This window comes from Pristis pectinata, chromosome 5, assembly GCF_009764475.1.
Source record: "Pristis pectinata isolate sPriPec2 chromosome 5, sPriPec2.1.pri, whole genome shotgun sequence".
NCBI classification, from domain to species: domain Eukaryota; kingdom Metazoa; phylum Chordata; class Chondrichthyes; order Rhinopristiformes; family Pristidae; genus Pristis; species Pristis pectinata.
The window spans coordinates 18,966,501-18,982,271 of NC_067409.1; the positions used below are offsets into that span (position 1 = coordinate 18,966,501).

Here is a 15,771-nt window from a genome sequence, read left to right on the forward strand (position 1 = left end):
TGGCTTCAATGAAACCATCTGAGGAAGAAAAAGCGATTGTGTGTTTGCATTTCACCTGGTGCAAGGGGTAGGTAAGGATATAGGGCTGACAACTACTGAGAAGCCTGTAGCTTTTCCCAACTAGTGCTGCTTGTGTTCACGTCAATCCTCCATTGTGTGAGGACATGCCATCTTAGGTATAATATGGCTTTGAATCTTGTTGTGCCTTTTTGTACCACTTAACAAGTACGAACCAACCACTATAATCTCTTGAAGGCCATATAATTGTCTTCACCTCAAGATCATATTCAACTCTCTTTTGAAATATTCCACTAAATTTGCTTCTACCATCTTTCAAACAGTCCAGTCCATTGTAATCTACCGAGTTTAAAACTGTAAGATGCATCTCTTTTGCTGTTTGGTTTAAATCTTTGACCTTTAGTCATTGACTATCTTGCCAGTGGAAAGAGCACCACTTTATCAAAACACTTTTGAATCTCTGCCCCAAAGAAAACAATCCCAATTTCTCTAGTCTCTCCATGTAACTGAAGTTCCTCATTAACAAACCTCATAATTTGCACACAATCAACATTAGATTACCTGCCTTATAAATGTTCATTTTAGCCCTTCCTCAGAAAAGCGATGCTAAATTGGCTTCTCTTCAGCCTCCACAGCACAAGCTGTGTATTTGAGAATCAAAAAATAAATTGCTCTGAATAAGTGCCATCTTCTCCCTGAATGATTTCTTCATCCATCAAATTTGAGTTCTGCAATTTTCTTTTGGAACCAGTTCCAGAATAGAATCTCCACTCAACTGGGGATTAATGTTCTGGTGAGGATAGTAGGGTTAATGTCAGAGCTTCATTTGTTTTTCAGTTTGAAAATGAGAACATATGATAATATATCTGGTTTTCATTAAAAATTTAGAAAACATTTAGATCATATTTTAAATCATAAAGTAGAGACATTCTATTTTCCAAATTACTTAAGCAGTTTCTGTTGGCGGGGTACTTTCCTTCACAAAATACTGACAAAAAATACTAACAAAACAATATACGAAGCAACAAACAATCTGCTGGAAGAACTCAGCAGGTCAAGGAGCTTCTGCTGGAGGAAAGGAATTGTTGACGTTTTGGGTCGAAACCCTGCATCAGGGCCCCTCCAGCAGATTGTTTGTTGCTCCGGATTCCAGCAACTGCAGTCTCTTGTGTCCCCAAACAATATATGAAGTTATGCCAATTAGCTGCAAGACGTTTGACTTGAATAATTTGCTAATAATTGTGAAACAAAGTGTGACGTGACAGACAACAAATGTACATAGAACAGTACGGCACAGGAAGAGGCCCTTCAGTCCACCACGTCTGTGCCAAGCATGACGCCAAATTAAACTAAACCCTTCTGCACGCAGATCTCCTGTGGCATTGCTCACAGCGAGTTGGAGGAAATGTTGTTTTACCTCCTGTAATACATGGGTGCCGGAAGTGTGGCGACACTTGCGGGCTGCCCCCAAAACACTCCATGCAAAAGATGCATTTCACTGTGTGTTTCGATGTACATGTGACTAATACAGATATCTTATCTTACGATATATTATCAAGGCCACTGACTCATGGTGACTAAATATGTCAAATTGTGGTTTTGAGTACAGTGTTCTGTAGAAGTATTTATGTCCAATGGATAAAGTTCTGTAAGAGTGAGTGCTTGTACCAAGTATATTGAGCTCCATGGTGTGTTTGTGGCCACTTTCTCCTTACCTATTTTATACAAAGTATAGCAGTAGGTTATAGAAGATTCATGTTTCATGAGCCATGTGTAGGGCAGTTGAGGCAATAGGGTTTGATGTTGTTGGGACCAAGCATTAGGTGATGCTAAGGTGGTATAGCATCAGATGGAATAGGATAGGGGGAAATATTTGGGGGTAGAGGGATATTGAAGTAGATCAGCATTGTAGCCGAGGCTTTTCATTTGGATCAGCATCAGAAAGGTCAAGCTAGGCTGCCTTGGATGTACAACCATTGGGAAGAGTTATGAGAAATAACTCACCCGCCATGACATCGAGCTCTTCTTCCGTTGCCTGTCTCCGGGCCTACTCCTTTGGAAAGGATTCCCCACCCGCCACCGATGACCCCTCCTCCCACCTTAAGCCCTCCTCCTCTTGGACACCCCATTCTGGCCTTCTACCCACTCTGGATCTTTTCATCTCTAACTGCTGATGGGACATTAACCGTCTCAACTTCATTACTCCCCTCACCTATTGTAACCTTACCCCCTCTGAACACACTGCCCTCCACTCTCTCCACACTAATCTCAACCTCACCATCAAACCTGCAGACAAGGGCGGTGCTGTTGTCGTCCGGCGGACTGACCCCTACCTTGCCGAGGCCAGACGGCAGCTCTCGGACACCTCCTCTTACTTACCCCTCAACCAGGACCCCACCGAGAAGCATCAGGCCACTGTCTCCCGCACCATCACCGACCTCATCACCTCTGGAGATCTTCCCTCTGCAGCCTCATCATTCCCCAACCCTGCACTGTGTGTTTCTACCAGTCCTGATGAAGGGTCTCAGCCCGAAACGTCGACTCTCCATTTCCCTCCATAGATGCTGCCTGACCCACTGAGTTCATCTAGCACTTTTTGTGTTGCTCCAGATTCCAGCATCTGCAGTCCCTTGTGTCTTCTGTTGGCTATTTGAGTGCTTGTATAGTATTGGGATTGAGGATTAGCAAGAGAATCGTAATCCAAGTCCATTGGGAGTAAAGATCTAACAATGTAAGGAAATGTGGGAAAATTGGAAAAATGATCTCATTGCAAGAAGGAATAAGGGAGGTATCAATGCTCAGGACGTAGGAGCCGGTAGCTTATAAAAGAGTAAAAGCATAAAGACTAAGTATGAATCTTAACCAGTTTGGTCTTCTCTATTTCAATGCCATTTTGAAAATCTTGTGTTCCAGTCTTCGAACCAATTAAGAAAGCTGAGCTTTCAGCATGACCAGGTTATGAGAGAATATTTGAATCAGTGCCCTTGATGACTATATTATGATGGCATTATCCTATCTGCTTTGGGTTACGAAATTAGGGGGTCAAGTTAGGTCTTCTCTACATCTTTCCAAGCAGAATGCTTATGGTTATGATCACTGAGTCTTGGAGGTTTTTCTAGTTTACCATTTTGACCACACCCATCAACAGGTAATTGTGCTGAAAGTGCAAATTGGATCAGCAAGATCACAAGTTGTTATTTTGCTGCTGAGAGTACAGTTCACCTGCCTACAGCATTTCAGCCACTATTTTCTTCTGCAATGGAAATGTAACCAATCAGGCTGGTGTCCATAATAGAGTGATCATGGACCACAGCATTGATCAAGGTTTGAACTCATCCACCTGCCACAACTTCCTGAAAGTGGCCACGCAAGTAGATAGGGTGGTAAAGAAGCATATCCATGTGCTTCTTTTCCCCGGATGCTAATTTGCCATTGACATGTCTGCTCCAGCTTCACCCACCAACAACCTCTGAACCAAAGAGAAATGTTTATCCCCTAAACAATCAAAAACCCTTCTTTCAGTAATGAGCTGTCAATCACCTTACATCATATATAGCATTCATACATCTCTTCTTCCTTATCCCACCAACAGAATTAAGATTAATCTGGACCTTTGTGAGGAAGAAAGAAATAACAGACAGTAATCAGTTTAAAAAAGAACAAGACAAAATAGGGGAGGCAGAGAGAAACGGAGATGTGGAGGAAACAGTTACATCTGCCAAATAACATTCTGTGTTGAAAGGCTCAAAGTATGAATATCAGCAATGAATGATGGAACAATTTCGATAAACTTTATTTGGGAACACTAAAGTGGGCGCAGTTTTGAATCCATATGTTACTCTCGGGTAGCTAGAAAAACCTTTGTCAATATAAGATTTGCTGTATAGAGGGATCTCGGGTTCCAAGTCCACAACTTCCTGAAAGTGGCGACGCAGGTAGATAGGGTGGTAAAGAAGGCATATGGCATGCTTGCCTTCATTGGTCAGGACATTGAGCGCATAAGTAAGGAAGTCACACGGCAGCTGTACAAAACTTTGGTTAGACCACACTTGGAGAATTGAGGGCAATTCTGGTCGCTCCATTACACAAAGGATGTGGAAGCTTTGGAAAGGGTGCAGAAAAGGTTTACCAGGGGCTGCCTGGACTAGAGGGCATGCTATAAGAAGAGGTTGGACAAACTTGGGTTGTTTTCCCTGGAGCAGCGGAGGCTGAGGGGAGACCTAATAGAAATTTATAAGATTATGAGAGGTATAGATAGAGCAGACAGCTGGTATCTTTTTCCCAGGGTCAAAATGTCTAAAACCAGAGGGAATGCATTTAAGGTGAGGGGGGGGTAAGTTCAAAGGAGATGTGCGAAGCAAGTTTTTTGTTTACGCAGAGAGCGGTGGGTGCCTGGAATGTGCTGCCAGGGGTGGTGGTGGAGGCAGATACGATAGAGGCGTTTAAGTGGCTCTTAGATCGGCACATGAATACACAGATAATGGAGGGAATATGGACCATGTGCAAGCAGAACGGATTTGTTTAATTTGGTGTCATTGACTTAATTAGTTCAGCACAACGCTGTGAGCTGAAGGGCCTGTTCTCATGCTGTGTTTTATGTTCTATCTTCCATAGCTATTGTGCAAAAGAAATCCCAGATAACTATAAATGGAACTTAGCCAACCATAAATGGAACTAATAGAATCTAAAATAGGTATTGTACTGTACTTGGAGAGAACCTAGGAGCCAAACCAGAAGTGTTTGTAAGTACCATCTATAATAATCACCAAAAGATATCAGGAGATTCAAAACATGGAGAAGCACTTTATTACAGACTAACTACAAATAACATCTGATTAGGTCACGTGTGATAATATCATTAAATCAGTTATCCACATACCTCATTAGATAGAATTATACTATGCTCCTTGAAAAAGTGTTTCAGTATGTGCTTCTCTATAGCCACTTCTGGAGCAAACTCCCCATCACATGATTTTCTAGTATTCTCTGGTATATTTCTCACTGTTATCATTTGGTCAACATGAACACTAACCGTTCCTCCATTTCACAGAAGTTATAGATGAGCACTGCAGGTAGGGTAGACAGTCAGAATCTTCTACGTTTTGCAACACATCAATGGTGGAATTAGAAAAGACTATTCAACCAAACCAGTCTCTCTCAAGGTTAATTTTTAATGCTCTCCCCACCCAAAACCTAATTACTTCCATTCTTCCCTGAATCACTGTGCCATCCTTTTCTCTAATTTTATTTCTAAAATTCTTTTCTTAAGTTTTACGTCATTCCACAATCTAAAATTATTGAGGTCATCTAATTTTCTCATCTGGAAGTATCTACGAATAGCAAAGAATGAAAAAAAGCTCATCCAACAAACCTCTTAATTTTTTTCCCCGTTTACTAATTTACAAAATATTTTCCTTACGTATATTCCATTGAGTGTACTTTTGAGATAAGTTTCTTTCGCCTCCTCTTTTCCCCTTCACAAACATCTTTCTCGTAGAATGGAAGCTTTGAGAACCTCTTTCTTTGTTGCTTCTCTCCTGTCTAACCTGGAACAATTCATGATTTGTGTAGACATAGACCAGGGGCATATTGAGGCTGCCCCAACTGCAAGCACCCAGGTAAACAGGGTGACAGTGAGGGTAGAAGACTTTGCAGGGACATAGTATACAGAGTGTATTCAAGTAGGTTTCATTATGAAAAATAAACAGCAATAGAAAAGCACAAAGATGAGAAACCTTCATAACAGTTTGTAAACACACACATCAACTAAAAATGATTCCATTTCAGGGAGTAACACTTACTACGTGTGACAGTTAAATGGATTCTATGACACATTTAAAAATAAATTCTTGAAATCACCTTACAGTAAATTAGTTAATAATGCATTTGTAACATTGCTATGCCTGTGGGACATTAGCAATATGTGGATAACAGATGGTGTATAGTTGTGGTCCAATCTTTTATAGATCAGTTGTTTAGCAAGTGGGAGATTCATTTTTCACAAATAACAACTGTATGCAGCTATAATATTGCAAAGCAAAAGACCAACACCACAGCAGCAATTTTCTTACTACGTTTTCACAGCAAGTTCAAGACAGTACAATCTATTATCATTCTCCTCAAATAAATTGCCTAAAATCAAGAAAACAAGCTCCTTTGACTCTCACCAACTCTTACTGATGCACCATAGAAAGCATCCTATCAGGATGTATCACGGCTTGGTATGGCAACTGCTCTGCCCACGACCGCAAGAAGCTGCAGAGAGTTGTGGACGCAGCCCAGCGCATCACGGACACCAGTCTCCCCTCTTTGGACTCTGTCTTTACCTCTCATTGTCTTGGTGAAGCAGCCAGCATAATCAAAGACCCCACCCACTGGGATATTCTCTCTTCTCTACTCTTCCATCGGGTAGAAGATACAGGAGCCTGAGGGCACGTACCACCAGACTTAAGGACAGCTTCTACCCCACTGTGATAAGACTATTGAATGGTTCCCTTATACAATGAGATGGACTATGACCTGTGACCTCATGACCTCACGATCTACCTTGTTTTAACCTTGCACCTTATTGCACTGCACTTTCTCTGTAGCTGTGACACTTTACTCTGTACTGTTATTGTTTTTACCTGTACTACATCAATGCACTCTGTACTAACTTGATGTAACTGCACTGTGTAATGAATTGACCTGTAAGATCGGTTTGTAAGACAAGTTTTTCACTGTACCTCGGTACAAGTGACAATAATAAACCAATAAACCAACAAATAATCCTGTCTCAAATGAAAAACAATGCTCAGAGAATGAGTGTGCTGATTTTGAATGCTTCAGCTTGGAACTAAAAAAGTACATTAGTAAAACCTGTACTGAAAAAGTGGAGTCCCAGAATATATGTCTTGTTATAGTCTATTTCCTGAGTCAATATTGTGATTCATACCACTTTACTTTTAAGATTTTGCTTGTTTTCTAGCATTAATCAGCCATAGAAAAATCCCAAGTGTTCTTGATCTCCCCTCACGCTCCCCCATTTTCTGTCAATCACTGCATTATTCACAGGCTAACATCCTTGGCCACCGTTAAACGCCCACTCATTTTAGTTAATTAGAGTGTCAGGGAGTCAAGATCGTGATGAGCTTGGAAAAAAAGTTTCTCTCTACCTAAAATGATGCACAAAATGAGAAAAGTTCTTCACACACCCACCTTCACTGCCTGCCCCATAACAGGAGCATACATTTATGTAATTATTTACTCAGTAATTTCTGTTTGGAAGTGCAATGGATTAGATTAGTTTATTGTCCTGTACACCAGGGTGCAATGAAATTCCTTGTTTGCACTAACCTCACAGAGCAAACATGGTAATAATAAATACAATGACGAGCGCAAAACAGCAGGATGGTGCAAAGATTGTAGTGCACTCTGAGGTAGTGCGAAAAGAAATGCTACGTTGACAACAACATAATAACAGAGAGGTAAGTTAAGAATACGAGAATGTTTTAGCATTCCGGGAAGGGAACGTGAACTCACTGTGGAAGTATTGGCCTTAGCTATTCACCGACAACACCATTGGTCTAACGCAGGAAGAATGACTACTTTGGCTATCTTTGTGACAAATGTAGGACCAGGTTTAAAAACTTATAGGCTATACCTGGAGTAAGTATTGAATAAGTAGCTTTTTCCATTTATTTATAGAGAGCCTCTCCTTTTAACAACATATCAGAATACGTTCTGTCCAGAAACAAATTAACTTTTACCATACAAGAACTTCATTAAGCTATCATTAATTACTTAAATATGCAATCGTAGTTGAAAAGTTTAGTTTTCCTTAATTTCCATGGAAGTTAATTTCCATTACACATATAGTTGGTTTATTAGGTATAGCCGAATCACCAAATCCCTGTTCAAACACTAATCTTAAAATAAATTGTCTATTAAATTAGTCTAGATGGAGCAAATATCACATTTCAAATGATTTTTGATAGTTCTATGGTAAACAAATAGGATTGTCCACAAATACTTTAGATGTCATTTCATATGAACAAAAACAGGCGTCATGCTTTCATTTCTTCTTCCTTCCCATGACTTTAGGGGTGGAAACTGTTAGCACTGTTTTAAGTTTTAATGTCCAGTCTAACGCCCTGGCAGAGAGCAAATGAAACTCCAAAACACTGCCCTGAAACTTGCATCAGGAGCAGGATATTATTATGCATTATGCAGTTTCATCAGAAGGCATTCATTAAAAATAACTATAAATATGTTACTCTTTTAAATCAAAAAGTTGATTAAAATTTAAATATCTAAAGCAAAATATTTCAACATAACACTAAAAATATCACATAATTCCTGAATACTTATACAAGTGCAAGGGTTACAGATAATTTAGAAAGATAATGTGGCTAGTGGATTTGGTAAATCCCTCCTGTAATATGGACACTAAAGATGCTAATTTAAGGCAAAACAATATAGTCATATTTCATGCAGGCATTTTCTTCGTCGTTTACACAAGTCAAATGTATCCAGATAAAACAGGTTTGCAAAGAATGGATTATTTAATTCTTCAGGAATAGACCCTCAGTAAAATTAAGAATCTAATTGAGAGTCCACACCTGGGAAATTAACCTGCCCGTTCTTTCCATGGAAACTGACAGATTTGCTGTTTCATGCTTTTTACATTTTTTGCTCTAGAGTTCCAGCAGACTTCTTATTGAACATTTTATCAAGCTGTGTTACTCTTAGGCATGGCGCTGGGACAAATTCATTTCATGAATTTTAACTGGAGGGGAAGAAAAACATCGCCAGAATAAAGAAAAATAACTTTGGGGATGGATGATAAACCTGTCTGGTCTGAACTCAACATATTGGCCTTTCTTGTTTCAACTTGTGGAAAGTTGTAACTTTTCCGCATTTTTTTTCCATTTTACATTCCATGCTTTAACAGTTTCTCCTCTTCAGCCATCATTCTGATTTCATGCCTTGCTGATTTTCGTACATCTTCCATCAATTGTCATTACTTCTAGGCTTTCAGCAGAATCTCTAAGGATAGACTCTGATGAATCATCTATACTTCCTTTCCTCCCAACTCCCCAACTGCCACCCCAACCTCTTTGTTTTGTTCTGTTCAGTTTAATAGATGTGTCATTTTTTTCAATTCTAATTCTGACAGAGTCCATACTCAAAATATTAAGCAGTCTTTCCCCTTGCAGATATTTTTTTATTATTCACATACTTGTGCTTTTAGTGAACAAGAGTGAAAGAGAAAATGAAGATGCTAAAAAGATAAGAGAAGATCTCTTTATCATTTACATGGAAACACACAGTGAAATGCATCTTTTTTGTGTACAGTGTTCTGGGGACAGCCCGCAAGTGTCACCATGCTTCCAATGCCAACATTGCCTGCCCACAACTTCCTAACCCGTACGTCTTTGGAATGTGGGAGGAAACCAGAGGAAACCCACGCAGACACAGGGAGAACATACAAACTCCTTACAGGCAGTGGCCGGAATTGAACCCAAGTTGCTGGCACTGTAATAGCGTTATGCTATCCGTGCAGATTAGTTCATTAGCTGGTTGTAACCCGCTACTGCTAGGGAACAGAGACACAGGGATAATTTAAGGTAACCTTTGCCTGTGCTACTATAGTTAAGATTGAAGAATTACTTGCAGTTTTACAAGAAAAAGTGTCTTACCTTTCTTGTAAGGGGCACTTCAATTGGAACAGGAACTACCTCCGCCAACAGGCAACCATAAAAAGCAACCATAAAAGCAGCAGGATCATTGTTCGGAAAAACAAGAGCTACCTGAAAGCAAATAATAAAGGCATTTTTATAGTGCAAAAGAGGAAAACTCAATGCAGAAACCTAAACCCTGGCCCCAAATTATCCAGTGGAATTATCAATTTCCCATTATAATCTAGACATGCATGAACAAATTTCTGTTGAGAAAATAAATTAGAAAGCATTTGCCTGGTAGAATCATAGAGTCGTACAGCACGGAAAAAGGCCCTTTGGCCCAACTTGTCTATGCCAACCAAGAGGCCCATCTAAGCTAGTCCCATTGGCCCACGTTTGACCCACATCCCTCTAATCCTTTCCTATCCATGTAACTTTCACATCCTCAAGATAGTCAAAAACAGCAAAGCTGAACTGAAATCCTTCTGATTTATACTGTTTGGTTCAAGGGATATAATTGATGTTCAAATAGTTATTTTGTTTTAAAGTGGCATTGACTGATAATTGCTGGTCAGACACCAGAGAACAAGATAGCATGCCCAAGAAAGGGAAATAACTCTCAGTTTAGTGCCCAAAGTTAATTTCTAGATACAAGTGTCCTGATGGAGCAGCATCAGTTGCATGTACAGAGTTGCTCCACTGAAGTTTTCCTGAACTGATGCAGTCCATGTCATGAAGATACTCCTATCAGGCAGATAGTTGAAGGATGACGATAAAGGGAGATGATACCTATGAGCATGATGTGTAACTGGAAATGCTGGCATTCAGCTTGGAAATGCTGCTCTTGTCCTTCCGGGTGGTGGAGGTGAAACGCATACAAAGAGACATGGAGAAATTATACCCTGCATCCTAAAGAGAGCATCTTTTGCATCTACAGTATGGCAATGATGGATGAACTGAATGCTTTAGGTGGTGCTGTCAGGGAAATGTTCTGTTCTGAATGGTGAAAAGTCTGAGTGTTGCTGGAATTGCAGTCATCAAAGCTTTCCTCGGAGATAGTGGGAAGGCTTTGAGGAGTCAGGAGAGTCAGAAGGCCACTCATCACAGAACAATCAGCTTTAACATGCTGTCATGGCTATGGGCTTTGTGGACATAAACCTGTTGAAATTCTGGTCAATAATGACCCCAAGATGTTGATTGTAAAGTGCTTGGAAAGAGCAATTAAATGTCAAGGAGAGATGATACATCTCTCTTGTATTGGAGGCAGTCATCGAGTGGGATTTGTACAGCAACTTTTCACATATCAGCCCAAACCTGGATATTGTCTAGGTCTTGGTGCATATGTGTATGAGTTACCTCATTATCTGAGAAACTGCAAGTGGTCCTGAGCAGTGGGCAGTCATCAGCAAACTGTCCTATTTTGATGTTATGATGGAAAGAAGTTGTTGAAAATAGTTGTGGCTAAGATGCTACCCTGAGGAATTCCAAGGGCTGAGATGCTAGACCTACAGCAAACACCAGTCAGAAATACAGCAACTCTGAATTATTCAGTAAATTGAATTAAAGAAATGTAAATGTAACAAACCATTAATATCTGAGAATTAAAATCGTAATTATCTAATGAAGCCACATTAACTTATAAGGACCTGGCATTTGTTATAATTTTCATTTCCTTTGATTGACCTTTCTTTGCCAGATGCTATTCTTTCCAATTTGCTGATACAATCAACCCTTATCACTTCCTTTACAGTCCTCCCCATTCTCTCGTCATCATCTGTGTAAATCTTAAATCGCCACCCTCCATCTTCTAAGTTTAAGTTTCCATTGCGTGAATATGGTGATGTTATTCTATGAACAGGAATATTAGACCATAAAATATAGGAGCAGAATTAGGCCATTTGGCCTATTGAGTCTGTTCCACCATTCAATTGTGGCTGATTTTTTTTAACCCCAATATCCTGCCCTCTCTCGGTAACTTATCAATCTCTGCCGTAAATGCACCCACTGACATCCAGCAGTGTGTTCCTTTGCTGGATTCAAAAATATGAAATCACAAAGCATTTGAAGTTAAAAAGTGACATTGTAAACCTTGAAACAGTTGCTTGCAAATCTGAGTTAGACTAGAGCATCATTCTCACCCTATCTCCAGGCCTGACCATTGGTTCCTGCTTGGTGCCCAGTTTATGCAGGATGTTGTAGGCCACTTTCATACTCCTTGTCCACAGCTTCCCTGATGGTAAGAAGCAATGTCAAATGATTACTAACAAGAAAAGCCACAAATAAGCATTATGCTTTTTCACCTTGATTCATATGAGATCCAATCCATGCCACGCCACACTATGTAGGAAATAGGAGGATGGCTTTATAGTTCACATCAAAAGTTCAACACTAAACAAAAGCATGAACACTCAACAGATCATGCAAAAAGACTAAAGAGGAAAGATCTCCCATACTACATCAAAACATTATACAAGTGAATAAGGAGATTTAACAAGAGCAGAAGAAAATAGGAACTGGAGTAGGCCACCAGGCCTTTCAAGCTTGCCAGGCTCAAGGACAGCTACGATCCCGCTGTTGTAAGACTAGTGAACAATTCCCTAATACAATAAGATGGACTCTGACCTCACAATCTACCTTGTTATGACCTTGCACCTTACTGTCTACCTGCACTGCACTTTCTCTGTAGCTGTAACACTTTATTCTGCATTCTGCATTGTTTTACCTTGTACTACCTCAATGCACTGTGTATGAATTGATCTGTATGAACAGTATGCAAGACAAGTTTTTCATTGTACCTCAGTACAAGTGACAACAATAAACCAATTCCAATAACATTCAATGTGATTATGGTTGATCAATACTGGTCTCAACTCCTCTTTTGTGCCAATTCCCCATAACCTTCAATTCCTTGATCTTTCGAGTATTTCCCCACCTCCACCTGAGTGAAGACATTTCTATACACCTCAGTTTTAAATGACCAGCCCATTATCTTGTAACTATGTCCTCTTGTTCATGATTCTCCCACTAGTGAAAACATCTCAACATCCACTCTGAAAAGCTTGTTAGAATCTTATATGTTTGCATAAGGTCACCTCTCATTCTTTCAAATTCCAAAGAACACAGACCCAAACTGTCCAACATCTTTTGATAGGACAAGCCACTCATCCCAGGAATTAGAGAAACAAAGGACTGCAGATGCTGGAATCTAGATGAAAAACACAATGATACTGGAGGAACTCAGCAGAAGATGGGTCCTCACCCGAAATGTTGACCGCTGCTTTTCTCCACGGATGCTGCCTGGCCTGCAGAGTCCCTCCAGCATCATACATTTTTCATCCCGGGAATCAGCCTGGTGAATCTCCTTTAGACTGCCTCCATATTCCACCACACCCCCTCCCAACCTCTAAACTGGATGAAAATACTTTGCCCTCTTTATATATTTATTTTGCTTTAAATCTATATCTCTAGAGCTACAAACATATATATAGCCCTGGCAATCAGTAGTTACAGAATGGAAGCAAACCACATATCCCACTGTGTAGGAATTATCTTTCCAATTGGAGCTTATATCCGAACACAGAATTTACAAATACTCAGGTTTAAGTAGTTCTGCATAATGGGGCAAAACATCACTCCAGATGCAGTCTGCCAATGCACATGATGGACCCATCCCTTGATCCTGAAATTTCTCAGAGGACAAGAAAATAAATATTGCAGAAAATCTATTGAGCTTCTCTTGTGCAGTCAAACAATGTCTCCTTGTAATTGCAACAGAAATTGTCCTCTATAAATTTAGATGTCTTCTTCACAAGAATGAATAAAGAAAACAAGAAGTTTTTAATTGCCAGTCGGTATGGATGAAACATATCCTTTGTTATTCACTGTCAGAACATCTGCTAGGATGGTGGTTTAAAGATATTGGGCTGACCGGTCAAGCTCCTGCCCTAGGAACCCGCTCTTACATGGAAGGTGATCATCGAGGACCAGCATTGAACAGGCTCCCCAAGCGCATGTGCCAGTCTCTAGCCCGGGATTATTTTGATACCTGGCCTCAAGCTTAGTAGTTGTCAAAGCTGTCACTGAGATTTTTAAGAACACTGGAAAAAATATTAAACTTTAATCCAATAAGAAAAAGGTAAAACATAATTGAAAATAAGTAAATAAATGTAGGTCACTTTACTTAAATGAACTGAAAGGGAACTTTATCCTTCTGTCTGCTGCAATTTTTACCACACAGGACTGCTGGAACTGTGCTAGTTCAGTGGGTACCAGGTGAAGTGCTGGGAAAGCTGTGCAAGTTTGCTCTGTTTCCCTTGGATTCTATGACTCTAAAGAGCAGCCCAGGTGCCTCGGGACTGGCATCAGCTGGGGAGTCATGAACACCCAGACGGCAAAGTGGGTAACAACCAGCAGTTAACAAAACAGTAACAAAACAGTCAGCTTTAAGTGGAAGATCTGACCAACTGGTCAATGTTTCTGTTTCCTTGTCACGTTTGCAGTTGAAGTTCCTTTTAGAGCTTTTGTTCTATAAGCTAATAAATAATTTGCCAAGCAGCTTTCTTTTCAATTCAAAGAAAACAAAATGAACAAATCAATTAACCTGGTCAATAATGCATGAGCCTGAAAATTGATAGGAGTGACCTTTCAAAGCAATAATATTTTTAACCATCATCTGCACTTCATTCAAAATAGATGCAATTTCATGACAATTATCAAATTTCACCTATGCAATCAGACTGGTAGCAAAATAGGAGTTAAGTGTTTGGTGAAACAGATTAGCCTAGAAATTCAATCATTTAGCATACTTATTTATGCGATGTGCAATTGAATTGAAGTGTAAAATCGATCGTGGGCACTTCCAAGTGCACATACTGCACTATGTGAAATTGAACTGCTCGCTTCCATGTACTGGATTATGATCTGAATCAAAATATGTCGGGACAATTTATCCCTCATTACCATAGGGTAATTTAAACAAATCTTCTGTCACACTAGCCAATATTGGATTTCCCGGCAATACTGGGAGCTAACCTCTTCCATATGGTACAGGTGCTTTGCTCTCTAAATCTTTCAAATCACTCCATTGTCTGTCAAAAGTGGGGCTTACAATTGTAGAATTGTATAAACCCAGGCTACTTGTGCTGGTCCTTGGTAAAGGCTAACCGATCAGCTTCATCCCTGCTCTTTCCTCAAATTCCAGCATTTTTTCCCTCCTCAAATACTCATCCAGTTTAATTTTGGAAATTATCAGATTTGCTCTCAGGCTGTGCAATCCAAATCATAACAACCTGCTGCATTAGAAATTGTATTTACTGACAGCACCGCATCAGACAACAAGTTGGAAGTGGGGAAGAGAAACAAGTCACAGTTAATAGCCTACTGCACATCTAAAGCCAATTTAGTCAGCAAGCAGGGTGTATTTGAATTATGGAGGAAACAAAAACTACACCAATTTCTCCCAACAAAAGCACATGATTTCTCCGAAAATCACAATGATTCGATCATGATTGCATATGAATTAATTGAATAAAATTTTTCTCAGTCAGTGTGGTTAATACACTCGACAATGATTGTGGACTTCAGGAAGGGGAAGTCTGCAGAGCACACACCAGTCCTCAGTGAAGGGTCAGCAGTGGAAAGGGTGAGCGGCTTCAAGTTCCTGGGCGTCAACATCTCAGAGGATCTATCCTGGGCCCAACACATTGATGCAATCGTGAAGGCGGCATGCTAGCGGCTCTACTTCATTAGGAGTTTGAGGAGATTTGGTATGACACCAAAGACTCTTGCAAATTTCTACAGATGTACGGTGGAGAGCATTCTGACTGGTTGCGTCAACACCTGGTATGGAGTCTCCAATGTGCAAGATCGAAAGAGGCTGCAGAGGGTTGTAGACTGAGCCAGCTCCATCACCTCCCCACCATTGAGGACACCTTCAAGAGGCGGTGCCTCAAGAAGGCAGCATCCATCATTAAGGACCCTCACTACTGGGATATGTCCTCTTCACATTACTACCATCGGGGAGGAGGTACAGGTGTCTGAAGACCCACACTCAATGTTTCAGAAACAGCTTCTTCACCTCCACCATCAGATT

At 40.2% G+C, this 15,771-nt stretch overlaps 1 protein-coding gene across 2 annotated transcripts in view; it reads right to left on the reverse strand.

The window, feature by feature from the left end:
- Positions 1-15,771, reverse strand: part of LOC127570339 (disco-interacting protein 2 homolog C) — a 504,340-nt gene that overhangs the window by 141,149 nt on the left and 347,420 nt on the right. For both annotated transcript variants that reach the window (XM_052015787.1, XM_052015786.1), the window contains exons 9-10: positions 11,819-11,910; positions 9,699-9,809 (exon numbers count right to left, since the gene is read on the reverse strand). In XM_052015787.1, coding sequence (XP_051871747.1) covers positions 9,699-9,809; positions 11,819-11,910 — 203 coding nt within the window. The remainder of the gene's footprint in view (positions 1-9,698; positions 9,810-11,818; positions 11,911-15,771) is intronic.